The sequence below is a fragment of the Ursus maritimus genome, unplaced genomic scaffold (genome assembly GCF_017311325.1).
Source record: "Ursus maritimus isolate PB19 unplaced genomic scaffold, ASM1731132v1 scaffold_14, whole genome shotgun sequence".
NCBI classification, from domain to species: domain Eukaryota; kingdom Metazoa; phylum Chordata; class Mammalia; order Carnivora; family Ursidae; genus Ursus; species Ursus maritimus.
The window spans coordinates 47,709,206-47,728,872 of record NW_024423786.1 but is presented as its reverse complement, the minus strand read 5'-3'; the positions used below and the strand labels follow the sequence as shown (position 1 = coordinate 47,728,872).

At 59.7% G+C, this 19,667-nt stretch overlaps 1 protein-coding gene across 1 annotated transcript in view; it reads right to left on the bottom strand.

Moving 5' to 3' along the window:
- Positions 1 to 495: 495 nt before the first annotated feature.
- The window catches only part of ADGRL1 (adhesion G protein-coupled receptor L1), a 33,052-nt gene continuing 13,880 nt past the window's right edge, over positions 496 to 19,667 (bottom strand). The window contains exons 4-22 of the mRNA XM_040629193.1: positions 14,128 to 14,928; positions 12,948 to 13,262; positions 12,138 to 12,241; positions 11,650 to 11,835; positions 11,316 to 11,354; positions 10,955 to 11,138; positions 10,506 to 10,628; positions 9,768 to 9,982; positions 9,304 to 9,474; positions 8,639 to 8,848; positions 8,323 to 8,543; positions 8,059 to 8,125; positions 7,542 to 7,633; positions 6,841 to 7,009; positions 5,547 to 5,675; positions 5,262 to 5,358; positions 5,039 to 5,167; positions 4,845 to 4,862; positions 496 to 4,410 (exon numbers count right to left, since the gene is read on the bottom strand). Coding sequence (XP_040485127.1) covers positions 3,668 to 4,410; positions 4,845 to 4,862; positions 5,039 to 5,167; positions 5,262 to 5,358; positions 5,547 to 5,675; positions 6,841 to 7,009; positions 7,542 to 7,633; positions 8,059 to 8,125; positions 8,323 to 8,543; positions 8,639 to 8,848; positions 9,304 to 9,474; positions 9,768 to 9,982; positions 10,506 to 10,628; positions 10,955 to 11,138; positions 11,316 to 11,354; positions 11,650 to 11,835; positions 12,138 to 12,241; positions 12,948 to 13,262; positions 14,128 to 14,928 — 4,013 coding nt within the window. The 3' untranslated portion in view covers positions 496 to 3,667. The remainder of the gene's footprint in view (positions 4,411 to 4,844; positions 4,863 to 5,038; positions 5,168 to 5,261; positions 5,359 to 5,546; positions 5,676 to 6,840; positions 7,010 to 7,541; positions 7,634 to 8,058; positions 8,126 to 8,322; positions 8,544 to 8,638; positions 8,849 to 9,303; positions 9,475 to 9,767; positions 9,983 to 10,505; positions 10,629 to 10,954; positions 11,139 to 11,315; positions 11,355 to 11,649; positions 11,836 to 12,137; positions 12,242 to 12,947; positions 13,263 to 14,127; positions 14,929 to 19,667) is intronic.

The following is a 19,667-nucleotide window of genomic DNA, read 5'->3' as shown; positions in this document are numbered from 1 at the left end:
GTGCGTGCTCTCTTTCAAATAAATAAAATCTTTAAAAAAAAGAAAAGAAAATGCACCATTCCAGCTGCCTGTGGGAGTCTAGGAACGGCTGTTGGAAGGAGACAGGCACAGCATACAGTTCCTCTGTTCTGCTCTAAATACAGCTTGAAGGGCCTCTGAGACTTGACATGGCAGTGGCCCGGCCCAGGGAAACTTGGGCATGCATCTAGGCATTGTAAACCAGTTTTCTCATCTGTATAATGGAGATCTGATAACCTCCACCCTAGAACATTTATGAGAATTCAAAGAGAAACTGCACCTGAAGTGTTCAGCCAGGCCCAGGAACTTAAAAAATTCTCTGTAAACGTTAATGATGCTGTGACTCACCAGGCTTCTGCCGTGGGTTCGAAATGCTTCAGTGCAGGTACCTCACTGTGGCAGCCTCCTGGGGATACTTTGAGCAGATCCACTCACCCCTTTCTTACCCCCCAGTGAGTCACACCACTCTTGTCGTTCCAAGAAATCTTAATTTCTTTATTGTTTGATTTTTTTTTTGACTCAACAATTTTTTTTAAACTTTTTGTTTTTTTCTGAAACGTTCTTGTTATGAGCCTTTTGTTTTGTTCTCGTTAAATGCACTCGACCCAAAATTGGTTTGGCATATCGAAAAGGAGACCAAGGAGGATTGGTGGGGGGGGGGGGGGGAAGGGGGGGGGGGGGGGGAGGAAGGGATGGGAGAGAGGGGAGGAGGCCCGAATGGACACAGAGAAATTGAGGGTGAAAGAAGAGGAACACATCAACAGTGAGAAAGACACAGGGAAAAGGTGGAGACAGAGAAAGGAAGGCAAGGGAAACCAAAAAAAAAAAAAAAAAAGAAATAAAAGCCACCAAAAACACCCCCCCCCAAAAAAACAGGAAAACATTAGATTTAAAAGCAAATGAACTCAGGAGCCCAAGGAAGGGAGTAGGAGAGGAAACCAAGACCCTTCCTTCTCTATACCGTCCCAGCTGGGGTGGGGTGTCAAGGCACCAGGTCTGGTTGGGGTGAGGGGTCACCTGGGCTCTTGGGGGTAGCTTTGCATTAGGCTGCAGTGGTGTCCAACCCCACCAGGGGGCCCTGCCATGCAGCTCTGAGGCCTGGGAGTCCACCTTGGTGATTTTGGCTGGAATGGGAACCTAGGGACCCACCCCGCTCTCTCTCCCCTTGATTGTCAGTGTCTGGAGAGAGAGGAGGAGGGCTGCTCAGGGGCGAGGAAGCCGATTCCTGGTATACCTTCAGTCCCCCAGGAAACTCTCCTGCCAAGCCTACTCTCCTAGCCCTCTTGCTGGTGTGAGAGGCAGCCTCTAGCTCTAGCTGGACTGATGCCAGGCCGACTCCATCATCCCTCCTCTCTTGCCAGCTCTTCACAGACCTCTGGCTGCCCCTTCCCACAGTGGAGTTCCTGGCCTAGTAATGCCAAGGAAGGCCACAGCTGTCTGGGCAAGACTGTCCCTTATCCTTATTTCTCTTCCCCATCCAGACTTACCCATGGTCTTCAGCCTTCTTACCTGAAAAAGCTAGAGATGGAACCCAACCCTGCCTTCTCCCCACACCTGTCTCCCTACATGGGACAAACCACCATCTTTGGTCTGACCCCTTCTCCCCTAACTGATGGGGACAAGCCAGCCCCAGCTCTCCAGAAGGGAGGGACTTTCTAGCAGCAAAAAGGGTTCCTCCAGATACCTACCTGTCCCTTTCCCCCAGTTCCTCCCTAGAGCCCCCCCCCCTTAACCCAAAGAAGTTTATGGCAGCAGCAGGCTGAGACCCGAAGATGTTTGAAAACTCATGGCACTTGTGAGAAAAGAGGGAGGGACAAAAGAGACAAGAAGGGGTCAGAGAAGAGGTGGAGGGCCACCCCTGGGAGAATGGCAATGACAGGGCTGGGCTGCTGTGGTGATGGGACTACCCTACTCTCAAAGAGTTGGGGGGCAGGGTGGGAAGGCCAGGGTGAGCGGCTGGAGGAGGGTGCTGGAAGAGGTACTCAGGAGACATCCCCAGCCCAGAGCTTCCGGAGTCTAAGGTTTGGGGTAGAGTGCCTGGTACAGGGGTGTCCTGACTGCAGGCCCTGGTACCTGGCTTTGCCTCCCCCACAGAAGGGTATAGGGTAGGGAAGATGATCTCTCACCTTTGGGGCCCCCCTCCCCCCAAGAAGACAACTGCATCACTCCCAGCCTCCCTGTCACACCTACTACCTGCTGCCTTCCCTTTTTTCCCCCCATCACCCACTCTAGGTGGGAAGTCAGTCCCTTCCTCCTCAGCCGAGTCCCAGAAGCAATATACAAGAAGCAGGAACTCAAAGGGACAGCGCAGCCATCTTGGCAAAAGCATCTTTGGGTGTGAGGGTGCCTTCCCCGGGCCAGTGGGGAGGGGAGGGGGAGACAGGCCCCGGTCCTGGGGCAGGCAGTGAGGTACACGCCCCAGGAGGGCTGACTGATGCCAGGGAACAGGCGGAGCAGGGAAAGAGGCGACAGAAACGGTGCCGGGAAGGAAACAGGTTCTTTGTTTCGCTGTTGCTTCTAGATTTTGTTTTCTGTCTCTGGATTGTAAAAAGCTGCTCTGGCGGCCCGCCCACCCCGGCTGGGGATGCACACATACACGGAGAAGTCCTGGCTGCCAGGGCCCGGCGGCGCCACTCTGCTCCGGAGAAAGCCCCGGGCTGGCTGGGCCACAGGCTCCCGGTGGCTTCAAGTGATGAGATTTTCTTTCTTTTTTTTTTTTTTTGTCTTTTTTTTTTTCTTTTCCGTTTCGTTGAAATATTTACAGCAATGGGGGAGGAGGAGGAGAGAGGAAGGGGTAAGATGGCCCCCTAGGGAAAGATCCAAGCCCAGGACCCACTCCCCAGGGAGATCCAGACCCAAAATCTGCTCCCCAGATAGCCGAGCCCACAGGACTGGGAACTGCCCAAATATGGCCACCCCTGTGGGCTGGGGGCCCTGCGGGGAGTTGTGCTTCATCAGGAGTCACCCCAAGGGAGGGGGTCACTGGGTGCACTTGAGGAGGCTGATGGGCAGGCTTGCTGGGGAGGCAAGGACGAAGAGCAGAGGGAAGGAGCTTCAGAGAAAGTTCCACCTTTAAACCAGCAGCAACAACTGCCCATTCCTCTTGCCCCTGGGGCTTTCTCTCGGGCCAGAGAGGCCCCAGTCTCCAGGAGTAGGGAACTGTAGTGTAGGTGGAACCTGTCTGTCTGTCTGCTCCCACTGCTCCTTCCTGGTGCAGCTGGCAGCATTTTTGGCTGCAGAGAGAGGAGCAGCTGACAGGTTCCGTTCAGCAGGGCCCTTGGCCCAGGGAACCCAAAGCCCTCATTTCCCTCTAGGGGGAAGAAAGGTAGGGGACACGGGGAAGTAAAGAGTGGGCTGCACCCATCCAATTTCTCCTTCCTTACTCCCTTGGGGACCTCTTGGCTCCTCCTTACTGCACTTCCCCCAAATCGAGCTGGTGCATGTGGCTGGTAGGAAACCCTGTCTGTGAACCCTGCACCACAGGCCCCCATGGCAGAGCTCCTGAGGGGCCTAGAGGGCCCACGGCTGAAGGGCACCTGGAGAGAGTGGCCCACCAGCCACTGCCTCCATGAGTCTCCCTCTCCCACCGGAGCCCCACCCAGGGTTCCCTCCCTGGCCTGGGCCACCAGCCCCTGGTCCATGAGGTCCCTCAGAGACTGGTGACCAGCTGCATCTGCCCATCCCCATCGGGCCCTGGCCCCTCGAGGCCCGGGGCCGCCAGGTAGCCCTCGTGGCTGGGCCGCCGCACCTGGTAGTAGCCCTGCAGGGGGTTCCGGGCCACCAGGGCCGGTGGGCGCGAGGTGTAGTAGATTTCAGGGGGACCGGGGGGTGCAGGCGGGGGTGGGGGCAGGGCCTCACTGGGCCCCTCGGGGCTGCTGTCCGGGTAGGAGGGCGAGTCCCGCAGGTTGGCCCCACTGGCGTAGAGGGAGTCCCGACCCGGAGGGGAGGATAGGGGCCGGCTGGTGGCCCCATCCTCCGCAGTGCAGCTCTCCGACTCATCCAGATCGCTCTGGTACAGCACCGACTGGGCCCGGGGCAGCAGCAGCGGCTCCTCCAGGGCCTTGTAGAGAAGTTCGATCTCTGCCCGGTCAGCACCCCCGGGCCCGCCTGCTTCTTCCTCGCCACCACCCCCTGGCACAGGTGGCACGGGGGGTTCGGGTGGTGGGGGGCCCTTGGCCCCGCTGCTGCTGCCCCGCAGGTTGTTGTGTACCAGCTCTGAGATGATCATCTTCTCGAAGGCAGCAGCATCGGCCAGGTTCCGGCCTCGGGGTGGCTCAGAGGCCCCGTCCCCTGGAGGGAAATCCCCGCTTCGCAAGGAGTAACTGTTGTTGAAGTTGCCGTTGAGGGGCAGTGTGTCCATGCCGCAGGCTTCCCGGCCTCCCAGAGGGTGCTCTGCAGGCAAAAAGGGGCCAGCTCAGGAGAAGGGTGGGCAGTGACGGGGCTGTGGGCACATGGGAGAGGGGGTGCCTGCTTTCCCCGGGGCTGGGATCTCCTATTCCCATTCTTCCTCACTGGTAGTGGGGACACCAGCCCAGCAGCAAGTTGGAGGAACAGGGGTGGGGACCAGTTCCCTCTAGGTCTCCTCCCACCTGGAGGCTCAGAATCTCAGCAGTGTGAAGAGCCCTAGTGACCAGTTGCATTTCCTGTGCTCTGACCATCACCACCTTCGTTGCCTACCTATGGGCCAAACATAACCCCCTCCGGCTGTATGTGTGTGGGGTCTGGGGGGGCACCCGAATTCTCCTCCCTGATTGAAGTCATCCCAGGAAGCCACTATCACATTCCCCTCCTGGCCTCGGAAACGTTACCAGGCAAGTCACACTTACTGGGTTCCCGGTAGCTCCCTGTAGATGCCGGCCAGGAGGGAAAAGAGAGAAGGTGAGAGTATGCTTGGAAAGTCAAGCCCAGGCTCCAATTCAGGAAGCACTAGGATACCCCAAGCAGAGACCCTCGGGATGCAGACCCCACCACACTCCCTGACCGGGGCTGTCACCCTCTTCCTATACCAGAGTGCTCTCACCTGGGGAGTTGAAGACAGGGGGTGAGGAGGGATTAAAGCCCACCGACTCGGCGATGAGGGTGTTATAGGGGCTGGTGCCCCCACGGGGCTGCAACACGGGATTGGTCAGCAGGTGGTTCCCCATGGTACCTGTCCAGAACATCAGAGGTCACAAGGTGGCCCAGAGACACTGGTCCAGGAATCTTGAGGGATAGAGTCAAGGGCAAGGGACGCGCAGTCTCACCTCGGTTCAGGGTGGGGGTGCTGTTGATGTCGCCTGCCATGAAGGAGGACTCCGTCTGTTTCCTCACGGTGTCATTCCACATCCTCCGGATTCGGCTCTGGGGACACAGCCTGGATGTGAGCCCCTTACCCCCAGGCTACCCATCCTCCAGGATCTTTCTGAGGCCAGTCGCCTGCTGAGCACCACCAGGGACCTGGGCTGAGCGCTGCCCTGCCTCTTGGGCCCTTGGGTCCAACACTCAGCCCCAGGGAGCCCTGCCTGGAGCCCTGGCCCCTGCCTAGGTACCTGGGTCCCTGTGTAGTAGCGGGTGTTGCTCCGCATGGCTGAGGTCTTGAGTGAGCCGTGAGCGCCCCCGGGTGGGGAGCGGATGCAGCAGTAGGAGTGACGCAGGCACTTGCTGTACTCCTTGTGCACCTGGGGGAGGGGGACACGCAGCTGGCAGTGGGTGCCCCTGCAAGCCTCAGAAACCTCGTTGTCTCCTGTCCCCCAGCAACCAGCCAGTTAGGCAGGCACTCTCCCTGCTCAGGCTCATCCTCCTTTCTCTACTTCCACTGAGTTTCTCATTCATTCACTCAACAGATCTTTAATGAGCATCTACTATGTTCCAGGCATAGCTTAGGCCCTAGGGATGGTACAGAACAAATCATTCACACAGCCCTACCTCCAAGAGCTAATATTTTGGTAGACCGAGCCATATGTACGTGCAAACAACAGCACACTGTAGGATGTCTGATGCTGCTGGGCGCTACGCAGACCAATATGGCCAGGAAGGGGGTCAGGCAGTGCTGGTGGGTTGGGGGATGTGGTGGGGGTTTGTGAATTCAAATAGACCAGGGGAAGTCTCACTGAGGAAACATCCCAGCAAAGATCTGAAGGAAACAGGGGAGCAGGCCTTATAGATATCTGGGGAGTAACGGAAACAAGCCCTGAGGAGGGTCCTGTCTAGGTGGTGGTGGTGTTTTTTTTCCAAGATTTTATTTATCAGAGCACACAAGCAGGGGAGAGGCAGAGAGAGAAGCAGGCTCCCCGCTAAGCAAGGAGCCTGAGGCAGGACTCGATCCCAGGACCCTGGAATCATGACCTGAGCTGAAAGAAGACGCTTAACTGAATGAGCCACCCAGGTGTCCCCTCTCCAGGTGTTTGAGAGAAAGCAGAGGAAAGAATGGCTGGAGGGGAGGAAGGGAAGGGAGGGCAGGGCAGGAATCTGTGAGCCTGGGGGCTCCTGTAAGCATGTTGGAAAGGAAACTTTATTACCACAGAATTTGCAGTTTATCTTGTAACTACTGAATAGAAACCTTCTGTCTGGGTGGTACTCAGTCCTCTCCCATCCACACACCTGATTCGTGCCCCCACATCGTAGGTGGGTGGGTGGTCCTCTATTACCACAACCCTGCCCTGTGCTCTCCCAACTCCCCAAATCCATCCTCTCTCGCTCCCCCAGGTTGCCATATCTTGCTCTGTTCCAGAACCCTCTTTACCCCTGCCTAAATCCTCACTGACCCCAAGCCCATGCTCCCCTCACAGCACGCACAGGTCCCACTGCAGAAGGCAGGCACTTGGACCCCTTCCCTGACCTCACCTTCTTCTGTAAGGCGCAGTGAAAGACAAAGATGAAGACCCCCTGGAAGGCGTTGAAGGTGGTGAAGAGATAGGCCATGACCACTGACTCCTTATTGATGAAGAGCAGGCCGAACGCCCAGGTGAGGCCCAGCAGGAAGAGCAGTGCGATGGCCCCCAGGGCCCAGGATCTGGGGGAGGGGACAGGAATGTCAACGTCCTTGCCAGTGGAGAAACCTCCCCCGCTGCTCGGTGTCCCTCTTCAGGTAGGTCTGGATGCTAGCTGCACAGGCCCACCTGGGGTGAGTAGGCCTTCTGGGGGAGGGGAGGTGGGCATTGCTTACACACTGGTACTTCCACCCAGCCTGGGCCTGAGGTTGGGGTTTGGGGTTTTGCAAAGGTCAGTCATTTGCCTTCAGCCTTAGGCCATATTTCCAGACCCTTCAACTATCTTTTGCTGCCAATTTCTCTTTAAGTTGCCTTGAATTGGACTTACCTTTTCAACTTGCCCTTGCCCTAAGAAGTTATGTCCCCAAAAGCACAGACTGGATGTCTTAATGCCATGTTTTCTAATACTTGTTAAGTAACTATACAACAAGCACAATAAAACACCATGTTTGTCCTTAAAATCACATCTTGTGGTAAAATCACATTTCAGGGAGCGTTGGGAGAGACCAGGCCTGGTACAGAGCCGGCAGGGGGAAGTGGGGAAGGGGTGCTCACTTAATGTTGTCCAGGCGACTGGAGTCGGGTTTGAGCACGGATGAGCTCCGGATCATCTTGTGCAGGGTCACCATGAGGAACACCAAATTCACCTGGGGGGTGGGACAAGGGGAAGGGCTAGTCTGGGGGGTCCTTTGGGGTCCCTCCACCTCCCAGTGCAAACTCCTGGCCAAGTCTCCACCTCAACGCCCCCTTCCTCGGGGCCTCCTCTGCAGATGTACCTGCCCTCAGGTGCCCGCTGACCGGTAACAACTGTGTTAATGTGGCTCCTGGTGGTGGGAGGACAGGGCCCACAGCCTGACACAAGGCAGGGGCTCAAACCACAGTTCCTGGATGGATGGGCTTTGGTGCCGGAGCTTTACAGACCCGCTCTGTTCTTGTCCTCTTAGCTGGCTGCTCAATTTCGATGGTTTTCAAACCAGCCCTTTCAGGGCTTGGGGAAAGTGGGGGCGAGGGTCCAGGCTAGTTTGCGTCAAGGACGGAGACGTAGCACTGGGGGTACCACCTTCCCACTTACCACGATAACAAAAGAGACAGGTCCAATGAAGCTCCAGATGAAGTAATTGTCAACTCGGAGCCAGCAGCTGTAAAGGAAGTGGGGCTGGGGTAGACAGAAGCGGGACTGCCCTTCCCTCCCATCCTGGCCCCCGGGGATTCCGCAGATTGTGGCCTTAGATCTCGGGAGCAGGAAGGCCACTGCCCTGAGGGTCCTGGCCCCAGGGATTCTGCTGAGCAGAGCCAGGCAGGAGAGACCCCGGGGGATGAGAGGAGGGACACTCACGCCTTCTCGGTGCCATAGCTGCGGTAGTCGATGGCCGCCGCGATGCCTACCACCAGGGCCGGGAAGCAGTAGCCGCCCAGGTAGTAGTACTTGGTGCGAGAGTACTCGCTCTCAAACACTTCCACCAGCAGCAGGTAGAGGTGCACGCCCTCCAGGCACAGCCAGGAGAAGGCGGCCAGGAAGAAGTAGTGCAGCAAGCCGGCGAAGATGGGGCAAGCGATCTGGGGGCAGCAGGGAGGGGTACCACAGGTGAGGGGCTTCCTGTGCCAGCGCTGGCTCTCCTCCCACCTGCCTCTGCCCCCGACCCCCGGCCCACCTCATACTGAGTCTTGTCTATCCCGACCAGGAAGAGCAGCTCGGCCAGAAAGAGGTTGATGCACAGGTTCTTGTGGATGGTGTTGCGGTCGGTCTGCAACCCCCGCAAGAAGCAGAAGGTGGAGATACAGATGGCCAGGCAGACGAGGGAGATCACGATGCCCACCCAGGTGATGACCGACAGCAGCAGCTCATTGATGCGGCCCTGGTACTGGGGGACAGGAGCACGGATTCACTTAGCACTTCTGACCTTGCAGCTTGGCCAGGCTCACCCTGGGCTCAGCCAGGTGCCGGTGGCGGACAAGGCCACAGGCCGTGAGCACCACCAGTGCTGCCCGTCTGGCCTTCTGCCCCCTGGCCAGCTTGCTGGCCCCCGCCCTTCTGTAGGTGGCACGCTCACGTCCTCATGCTCTGGGAAACTTGAGGAGAGATGACAAAGGTGACACCAACTTGCTTCTCCAGAGTGCCTTGGGAGAAGGTTGGGACCATGACCAGAAAGAACCAGACATGTGGCCTCCTGCCCCCGGGCAAGACTGGTGCCACCCCCCCCCATGCCCACGAAGCTGGTCTTCCCTGGCACTGCCCATGCAGCGCTCTCTAGGATGCCATGCAAAGCCAGGCCAGCAAATGGGCCTGCCCAGAGGAGCGGAGCGCCGGCCAGCTTACGATCTCGCGGTGAGCCATTAGCACGGCAAAGTTGGTGAGGTGGCTGCAGGCACACGTGGTATGGGTCTTGTTGGACTCCACCAGGCGGCAGCCCTGGGTTGACCAGTAGCCCAGCATGGAACGCTCCGAGTAGTTCCAGAAGGAGCAGTTAGCATTGAAGTGGTTCTTGGCCTGTTGTGTGGTGGTGGCCGGGCAGTCAGATCCAGGGAGTCCCGTTCCAGCCCCCACACCCAGCTATGGGGATGGTGACAAGCATGAGAAAAGTGCCTGGGGCTCCAGGTGACAGTCTGGGATCTCTGGGGGCAAATGGCCCAAGCTGTTGCGGTGGGAGTTGGGGGGCTGGTGCCCCAGGGAGGGGTCGTAACTTGCTCTTGGGGTGGGTGAACGCACAGTGGGGAGAATATACAGCCTGGGGACACGGAAGATGGTGGGACCCCCAGGGGGGGTGGGGACGCCTCAGTCACCTCCAGGTGGGCCACGGTGAAGATGACAGGGTCCATGAGAAAGACGCGACTGGACTCCTTGTTGATGGACGCTGCGATGACCTGGGAGTTCACCACCAGGGAGGCGCCACCTGGGCCACCGGAACCCGCTTCACCCGCTAGCTTCACCGTGGCATTCTCGGTGGACAAGAAGAGGCCCAGGTTGTTGTAGAGGATGAAGACAACTTTGACCACACCTGGGGGGACAGGCACGGCGGGGTGTGCCATCAGTCCTGAGCGAGCACACCTTCAGCCACACTGGCCACTGGGACCTCTTGAAGCCAGGCTGTGGCCCAGGTGAGGGGGGCTTGGGGAGCCCTGCCATGTACCATCAATCAGTTGTAGGCAGTTCCAAATGGCAAGGCAGTATGCCAGGATACATAGGGACTGTGTCCCCAGCCCCCACCTCACTTGCTGTGTGACCTCCGGCAAATCCCCAACCTCTCCGAGCCTTAGTCTCAAACGGGATAGACCTCCCTGTGCTAGGAGATTCGAGTGCCACTGCACAGGAGTGAACCCTGCAAACTACAAAGTGTCCTGTGCTCTGGGGCTTTGGGGGGACCCCACAAATCCCCTGAAATGTACTGCTTGCTTGAATGGAGAACAACTCTGTGTGTTGTTATGAGTCCCACCCTTCTCTCGGATTCTTCAACCCAATGCAATGTAAGATGTGATGCTCTTCGTGAGGCAGGGATGCCAGCCCAGGGCTTGGGCACTGACCGTTGCGGCTGTTCTGCTTGATGGTATTGGCGGACAGCTGGATGGAGTTCTCGCTTGGGTATTCCTGGGGGAACACCAGCTCCTGCACTTGGCCCTCTGTGTTTAGGACTGTCACCTCCAGAACTGTGGGGACAGGGGACAGCAGGGCAGATGTGGTTAATGTCTGTCCCCAGTCCAGGGGCCCAGCTATGGCAAGAGGCCCAAGGCTAGGGTGTCCCTAGTTGGCAGGCCCCACAGTTCAAGATTTGCACCGGATCATGATCTCAGGGTTGCGAGACTGAGCCCTGCATCGGGCTCCACGCTCATCACGGAGTCTGCTTGAGATTCTCTCCCTTTCCTCCCACTCATGCACATGCTTGCTCACTCGCTCCCTCTCTCAAATAAATAAAACCTTGGGGGAAAAAAGGATTTGCACCTGAACTTGCCCTGGGCACCACGGCAGCACTCACCCACATTCTGTTTGGCAGCCAGGAAGCGGGCGGGCTCCCTGACATTGTCGGCCAGCAGGAAGGCACCCTCCTCCAGCACATCCAAGAGCATGGTGGCTGTATGCACCTGCTCCGTGGCATTCATGTCCTTCCAGGACTCCAGGGCCTCTGGCCGCAGCAGGTTGTCCACTGTCTCCACCACAGCCTACGCAGGCGAGGGGGTGGTACTGTGATTCCCCCCACATCCTCCAGTTCCCTGGGCTGGACTCTGACTCTACATACCCTCCTCTCGAGCTCCATCCCCAGGGTTGCCTGGGGCGTGCCCAAGGGATGAGGGCTGCCTCACCCCCTACATGGCCAGCAGGAACCCTCTGGGCCTCACCTTGATGTAGTCTTTGCAAGTTCTCTCCCGCTTGTGCATCTGGGAAAAGAGAGCGAGGTGCCGTCAGATTCCCTAATGCCAACACTGTCACATCTGGGCCCTGGAGAGCTGGCTTTTCTGCAGCTGCCACCAACCCATGGCTGGGTGTGAGCAGGACCTGTTCCTAAGGGACCCTCAACTCTAAGGACAGTCCAAGGGCAGCTCAGGAGGAAGATCCAGTATGCCTGGGATCAGTCCTCTGCTCTCTGGCCGCCTAGCTTGGAGGTACCAGGCTGGACTCTTCTTGAGCCCTCAGGGCAGTCCCCCCCCCTTTGGCCCCACTGCCAGGCCCCACCTTGTTGTAGTTTTTGCCCGCCGACTCGCGCTCAATGGGCCGCAAGGCCTGTAACTGGGCATCCAGAATATCCAGCAGCTGCTCCATCAGCTTCACGGAGGAGGACACGTCACCCGCGTAGATGGAGCCTCGGGTGTGACGGGCGAGCTCGCTGGCAATGTTGGCTGCATTCTCCCCACTCTTGATCTGTGTGAGGTGGGAGTGGGGCCCCCGGCTATCTCAGAGACCACCTTGCTTCTCACATGTTCCCTTTTCACCTGCCCAGCCTGCTTGGCCCCTCTCCTCCCTCCCTCTTGACCCCTTCTCCCTCCCCATCTGTCTCTGTTCCCTCTGTAGGCCAGGGAGGGGACCCACTCAGTCACGGCTCCCAGACCTGCCCGTTTGTCTTCCCAGTTGCTCTACTGCCCCAGTGTGCCTTGTGCCCGGCCACCCAGGGCCCAGTGTGCAAGCAAATGTGCCAGTCTGGGAGGGACAGCTGCTGCTGGTACCTTCTGGGCCACCTGGTTGACCCAGGGGGAGGTGCAGTTGCTGAGGTCAGGGCCCCGGGGGTTCCAGAGCCCCAGGGCTGGTAGACACTGGAAGGAGGCAATTCCTGCAGGGACAGACAGGAACAGAAAAGGGAGCCACAGGGAAGGAGAGAAAAAGGGGCCATAGCAGGGAAACAAGATGACAGGGGAACAGGTAGGTGAGGAGAGAGGTGAAGGAAACACGGAAGACCGGACATGAAGAGGGCCGGACAGTCAAGAGAGGTGTCACTCTGAGGTGACATAAGCTACCCCTCACTTCTAAGCTCTCCCCTCTTGGCTCTTCTTCCTTCCATCTTTGCCTACCAGAAATGAAACTTTCTAGCGAAGTCCATTTTGGAAGCCTCTTCTCCCTTAAGCCTCTTCAGACTCTCCCTTTTGATCGCTCCACTTGGGAGCACATGGTCCTGGCCCCACCCCGCCTGGCACTTCAGCTGCTTTCTGGACTGCCACTGGCTGCATCGGGGCCTGGTCCAACTCAGCCTGAAGCCGGGGGGCCCAAGTCACCTCCTCTGGGCTCCCTTCCTGGTCTGCCTGGCACTGCAAGAGGGGACAGGGCAGGGAGACTCACTGAGCTGATCCTGTACCCTGAGAGCTCTGCTGGGCTCTGGGAACACAGCTGCAGACCCCTGCCCTCATAAAGCCCATATTCTGGCAGGGGAGACGGACAAGTGCGTCTGGGCTAAGCTGAGGGGTGGGATCTTCCCTGGCCAGACCAGGTGTGGCCACGCCCCAAGCCAGCCACAGTGAGGTGACTGCAGCCTCCGTACTCACCTCGGGTCCCCTTAGGGCAGGGCCTCTCAACCAGCATGCCCTGCTGGGTGGCTGGCCATTGGACCCGCCGGACCTCTCGAGGTTCACAGAAGAGCTCTGGGGACACGTGCAGATTGGGGGCTGGGGGCCGTCGGGTGCTGGGAGCCGGGGCTGTGGCTGGAGGCAGGTCAGGTCCCAGCTGGTTGATGGCGCCCACGGGGTGCGTGGTGAGGGGCACTCGGCGGAGCGGGGTGGTGGCTGCGGGTGAGGCCGTGCTGGTGAGAGGTGTGGGTCGAGCCGTGGTGGTTGTGCTGAGAGGCGGGGAAGTGGCTGGGCCTGGAAGGGACGATGGTATACAAGACAAGGTCATCCCATACCCGGGGGCCTGCCATGGTGTGCTCAGGCATGGGGTCCTTGGCATTCTAGCATCTTCTCCGAAGTGGGAGGATATCCTGGTCCCCACTGGGTCTGGGAGATCTCCCCTGGCCTCTCTCTGCCCCCAAGACCATCTAAAGCATCAAAAGGCAGTAAAAATTCAATTGAGTGTAGCCTGAGGTCTGAGTATAACCAAAGAGAACGGGCCAGGAAGAGGATGTCTGAACACAGCCACCTCCCATCCTCATTCCACTCTCACTCTGGTCCCTGTAACCTGGCGGAGTCCCTTCCCTGTGCCCCTTCCCTGTGCGGGCCTTAGCTCCCCATTATGCAAACGAGGTTGGATTGGATCAGGCTCCCCAGCGCTCTGGGGCTGCTCAGAGCTGGCTGAGGGCAGCTGAAAGGGCAGATAGAGACTGCAGAGGGGCCCTTGCCCTCAATACTGGCAGCCGGACTTTGTTCTGTTTCACAGGCACAGGCTTCCACCCAGGTTGTGCTGATGAGGGTTCCAGGGCTAAAAGTGCACCGGCCCCTGGGAGAGGCGGTACAACTTAATGGTTAGGAACGCGGGGTCCAGAGTATTCCTCGGAGGAGGAAACTAACACCCTCCCCCCAGCCCTCCCAGGGCCTTAGTTTCTCCATCTGTAAAATGGCAGTAGTGCTCCCTACCTCATAAACTGTGAAAACGAAACGAGTTCACTGAACGGCTTAGGCCAGCCTCCGTCGCGTGCTGCGGGGATCCCCGGGGCCCCCTCCAGATCCCAGCTCTTAGCGCACTGCGTGCTCCCCCCACCCTGGGGCCGAGGGAGGGGGAGCCCATCCCTACCGGCACTGGGGTCGGGCGGTCCGAACTCCAGGCTGTAGCGCACCACGAAATAGTTGTTCCAGACGTAGAGCTGGTTGTCGCGAGGGTTGTAGTCCACGGAGGAGACGAACTGGTAGGGGTTGGGGAAGGCCAGGCTGACCGGCTCCTCGCGGTTGGCGTTGGTGTTGAAGGCGTAGTCCACGCGGTTGCCGGCCGCCTCGCTGTCGTCGTCCACGTACACGGAGCGCAGCACGTACAGGACTCCGCACACCATGAAGGCGTTGGACGCCGAGCGCTTGTCGTAGCCCGTCTCCCACGTGCCCTCGAAGCGCAGCGTGTAGGGGTTGAGCTGGCTCACCACCAGGCGCCCGTTGTTGCCCTCGGTGGCGTAGATGACCCACAGCCCGTTCTCGTCCACAGCCAGGTCGATGTCCGTCTTGCCCCCCCAGCGGTAGGGCGACGTGTCGTGGTAGTTGGCCGTGTTGATGACCGTCTCCCCGCTCTTGATGCGTGTGCGCAGATCGTACTTGACGATGTTGCGCGTGCGCTCCTTGTTGTAGAAGACCGCGCCGTCGTAGACCACAAAGCCCGTGCCGTCCACGCGGTTGGGCAGGCGGTAGGTGGTGGTGTGGCGCGCGGCCACGTAGTCTTCCCACGAGGCGTACTCCGTCAGCGTGTCCGTGCGGTAGGGGATCCAGGGCATGACGTAGATACGGTCACCCGCCTGCAGCGGGTCCTTGCACCACGCGCCAGACTGGTGTTCCGACTCGTGCGTGGAGGTGGGCTCCAACACCTTCTGCAGGGTCCCTGGGCACACGAAGACTGGGCCGGGTGGGTGGGCGGGCAGGGAGGACACGGGGAGAGGAGGAGCAGAGGCGAGGGAGGGGGAGAGAAAGAGGCAAGTTGGTCACGCGCCCGGGGTAGCCAGGCTGTCCCCTCCTGCTGCTGCAGTCACGGTTGCTTGGTAGGGCTGGTGATGGGAAGGGGGTTTCCGGGCTGGGACCCCTGCCCTGCCCAGCTGCCCCTCTCCCTGGAGATGTCAACCCTGGAGGCCATTAAGAGCAGGGTTAGTAGGGGGAGGGGAGGAGGTGGTGCCCCTCTTTCCTTCCCTGGCTGCTAGAGACCCCACAGGCTGGGGATAAAGGGTTTGGCAAGAGCCCTCCCAGACTTCCTTGTGTGCCTTAAGTGGGGGCGGAAAGATCTCCTCACTGCAGCCACTTCTGGCTTTGAAGTTCCAGGGACTCAGTGCCCTGCTCCTTCGCCATCGTCACAGCCCCCTATGGAAGAACTACGGTCGAGGGTCCCATCCTTCACCAACCACACCAGGACACAGGTTTTGTTTGTCTCCACCTCCCCCCCTGCAAAAATTGCACAGTAGAGTGATGTTTCCGTACCCACTATGGGTGTCAGGAGTCCCCCCCTATTCCAGGATAGAGGAGGCACCCAAAGTTCCTGATGCAGCCTGTGGCCCCCCCACACCCAGTACCCACACAATCAGTAGGTGAGGAGGGGCTTTTGGAGAAGCCCAGCCCCTCCCCCAGGGTGCCCAGCCCTGCCCCCAGCCGGCAAGCACAGTAGAGTGATGTTTCCGTACCCACTATGGGTGTCAGGAGTCCCCCCCTATTCCAGGATAGAGGAGGCACCCAAAGTTCCTGATGCAGCCTGTGGCCCCCCCACACCCAGTACCCACACAATCAGTAGGTGAGGAGGGGCTTTTGGAGAAGCCCAGCCCCTCCCCCAGGGTGCCCAGCCCTGCCCCCAGCCGGCAAGGTCTCTCATGGGGTGTGCTCAGCAGCAGACACTACAGTGGTGCACAGGGCGGGGGGGGGGGGGGGGTCTGTTGTAACGTTCAGTTGCATGTGCTCCCAGCTGGTTGATGGCGCCACGGGTGCGTGGTGAGGCACTCGCGGGAGGGGGTGGTGGCTGCGGTGAGGCCGTGCTGGTGAGAGGTGTGGGTCGAGCCGTGGTGGTTTGCTGAGAGGGGAAGTGGCTGGGCCTGGAAGGGACGATGGTATACAAGACAGGGTCATCCCATACCCGGGGCCTGCCATGGTGTGCTCAGGCATGGGGTCCTTGGCATTCTAGCATCTTCTCCGAAGTGGGAGGATATCCTGGTCCCCACTGGGTCTGGAGATCTCCCCTGGCCTCTCTCTGCCCCAAGACCATCTAAAGCATCAAAGGCAGTAAAAATTCAATTGAGTGTAGCCTGAGGTCTGAGTATAACCAAAGAGAGACGGGCCAGGAAGAGGATGTCTGCAAGCCACCTCCCATCCTCATTCCACTCTCACTCTGGTCCCTGTAACCTGGCGAGGTCCCTTCCCTGTGCCCCTTCCCTGTGCGGGCCTTGGCTCCCCATTATGCAACGAGGTTGGATTGGATCAGGCTCCCCAGCGCTCTGGGGCTGCTCAGAGCTGGCTGAGGGCCAGCTGAAAGGGCAGATAGAGACTGCAGAGGGGCCCTTGCCCTCAATACTGGCAGCCGGACTTTGTTCTGTTTCACAGGCACAGGCTTCCACCCAGGTTGTGCTGATGAGGGTTCCAGGGCTAAAAGTGCACCGGCCCCTGGGAGAGGCGGTACAACTTAATGGTTAGGAGCAGCGGGGTCCAGAGTATTCCTCGGAGGAGGAAACTAACACCCTCCCAGCCCTCCCAGGGCCTTAGTTTCTCCATCTGTAAAATGGCATAGTGCTCCTACCTCATAAACTGTGAAAAGCAGCGAGTTCACTGACGGCATTAGGCCAGCCTCCGTCGCGTGCTGCGGGGATCCCGGGGCCTCCAGATCCCAGCTCTTGGCGCACTGCGTGCTCCCCCACCCTGGGGCCGAGGGAGGGAGCCCATCCCTACCGGCACTGGGGTGGGGCGGTCCAGCTCCAGGCTGTAGCGCACCACGAAATAGTTGTTCCAGACGTAGAGCTGGTTGTCGCGAGGTTGTAGTCCCGAGGAGGAGCGAACTGGGAGGTTGGGGAAGGCCAGGCTGACCGCTCCTCGCGGTTGGCGTTGGTGTTGGCGTAGTCACGCGGTTGCCGGCCGCCTCGCTGTCGTCGTCACGTACGGAGCGCAGCACGTACAGGACTCCGCACACCATGAAGGCGTTGGACGCCCGCGCTTGTCGTAGCCCGTCTCCCACGTGCCCTCGAGCGCAGCGTGTAGGGTTGAGCTGGCTCACCACCAGGCGCCCGTTGTTGCCCTCGGTGGCGTAGATGACCCACAGCCCGTTCGTCCACAGCCAGGTCGATGTCCGTCTTGCCCCCAGCGGTAGGGCGCGTGTCGTGGTAGTTGGCCGTGTTGATGACCGTCTCCCCGCTCTTGATGCGTGTGCGCAGATCGTACTTGAGCGATGCTGCGCGTGCGCTCCGTTGTAGAAGACCGCGCCGTCGTAGACCACAAAGCCCGTGCCGTCCACGCGGTTGGGCAGGCGGTAGGTGGTGGTGGCGCGCGCCCGCTGAGTCTTCCCACGAGGCGTACTCCGTCCAGCGTGTCCGTGCGGTAGGGGATCCAGGGCATGAGCGTAGGATCGTCCGCCTGCAGCGGGTCCTTGCACCCAGCGCCAGACTGGTGTTCCGCTCGTGCGTGGAGGTGGGCTCCAACACCTTCTGCAGGGTCCCTGGGCCGAAGACTGGGCCGGGTGGGTGGGCGGGCAGGGAGGACACGGGGAGAGGGAGGAGCAGGCGAGGGAGGGGGAGAGAAAGAGGCAAGTTGGTCACGCGCCGGGGTAGCCAGGCTGTCCCCTCCTGCTGCTGCAGTCACGGTTGCTTGGTAGGGCTGGTGATGGGAAGGGGTTTCGGGCTGGGACCCCTGCCCTGCCCAGCTGCCCCTCTCCCTGGAGATGTCAACCCTGGAGGCCATTAAGAGCGAGGTTAGTAGGGAGGGAGGAGGTGGTGCCCCTCTTTCCTTCCCTGGCTGCTAGAGACCCCACAGGCTGGGGATAAAGGGTTTGGCAAGAGCCCTCCCAGACTTCCTTGTGTGCCTTAAGTGGGGCGGAAAGATCTCCTACTGCAGCCACTTCTGGCTTTGAAGTTCCAGGACTCAGTGCCCTGCTCCTTCGCCATCGTCACAGCCCCTATGGAAGAACTACGGTCGAGGTCCCATCCTTCACCAACCACACCAGGACACAGGTTTTGTTTGTCTCACCTCCCCCTGCAAATGCACAGTAGAGTGATGTTTCCGTACCCACTATGGGTGTCAGGAGTCCCCCTATTCCAGGATAGAGGAGGCACCCAAAGTTCCTGATGCAGCCTGTGGCCCCCACACCCAGTACCCACACAATCAGTAGGTGAGGAGGGGCTTTTGGAGAAGCCCAGCCCCTCCCCAGGGTGCCCAGCCCTGCCCCCAGCCGGGTCTCTCATGGGGTGTGCTCAGCAGCAGACACTACAGTGGTGCACAGGGCGGGGGGGAGTTGGGGGACATGGGGAAGGATGGGGCTCCCTGGGAGAGTTGGGGAAGGGGAGAGGAGAGCTGCGTGGAGGGAAGAGAGACAAAGTGGGGGGCCTCGGCGAGGTCCTGGCTCCAAGGGAGGCACGCTGGAGACCACCTGGGAAGAAAGGGTTAGTGCTGGCGAGGAGAGAGGGGTGAGCAGAGAATTCACTCCAAGGCCCAGGCCCGACTGAGGGTCCCTCGGGGGGGCAGTCCCAGGTCCAGCTCAGAGGGGGCAAGGGAGGGAACCAGGAGCTAGGATAAAGACCCAGCCCGCCCCAGCCAGGCCCCCCCCCCCTGCCCCGGACCCCGATTTACCTGTGACCATCCCCGGCTCGGGAGGAGGGACCAAGGCAGCGCTGATGTCAGAAAGGTGGGGGGCCCCGCCCCACCCCCCCATTCCCTGAAAAGGAGGAAAACCTCAACTGCATCTCGTTGGCCACCGCTGGCCTGCCCACCCTTGCCCCGTCACATCCCAGTGCCACCTGCTCCTAGCCTCCCCTTACTGACCCAGTAGGGGTCTGGACTTGGGAGTGGTGATGTCCAGAGATACCCCTCCATCCAGGATGGCTGGGCCTCCCTCTCACCTCCCTGCTAGCTGAACCCACAGACAGGCCAGGGTGAGGGTCTGCAGTGAATTCTCTGCTCCTGCTTGGTCTGTCACCAAAGCAGCTGGCCCCAAGGGAACAGGGAGGGCTGGGACCTGGTGTGGGCTTGGGGGGCAGCCCCAGTGGCAAAAGGGTCATGGACAGGCACCACTCCTCATTCCCCCACTTCCAGCCTCACTCTTTGACAGGCTTAGGTGGGGGGATATCTAGCCCTCCCTTCACAGCATCAGGGACAAGGGGCCCCGGGTGCAAGCAGCCAGGAGCACACCCTGTTTTAGGAAGGGGAAGGGAGTCTGGGATCCAGAAGTGAGCAGGAACCAGAGGGATCCTGGCTTGCATCCTGGGCTCCACCATCTCCTTGTCCCCTGTGCCCTTAGGGGTTGGCTTGCACCATGTCCAGCACACCTGGCGTCCACCTTTTCCTCTGTGCCCAGGTCTCCCCTCTCCCCAAGCCAGGACCCCTGCCAGCTCTGTGGCCCCTGAGCAGATATGTCTGTGTGTGTGAGGGGGCGGTGGGAGGTCTCAGAGCCTGACCTGGTCA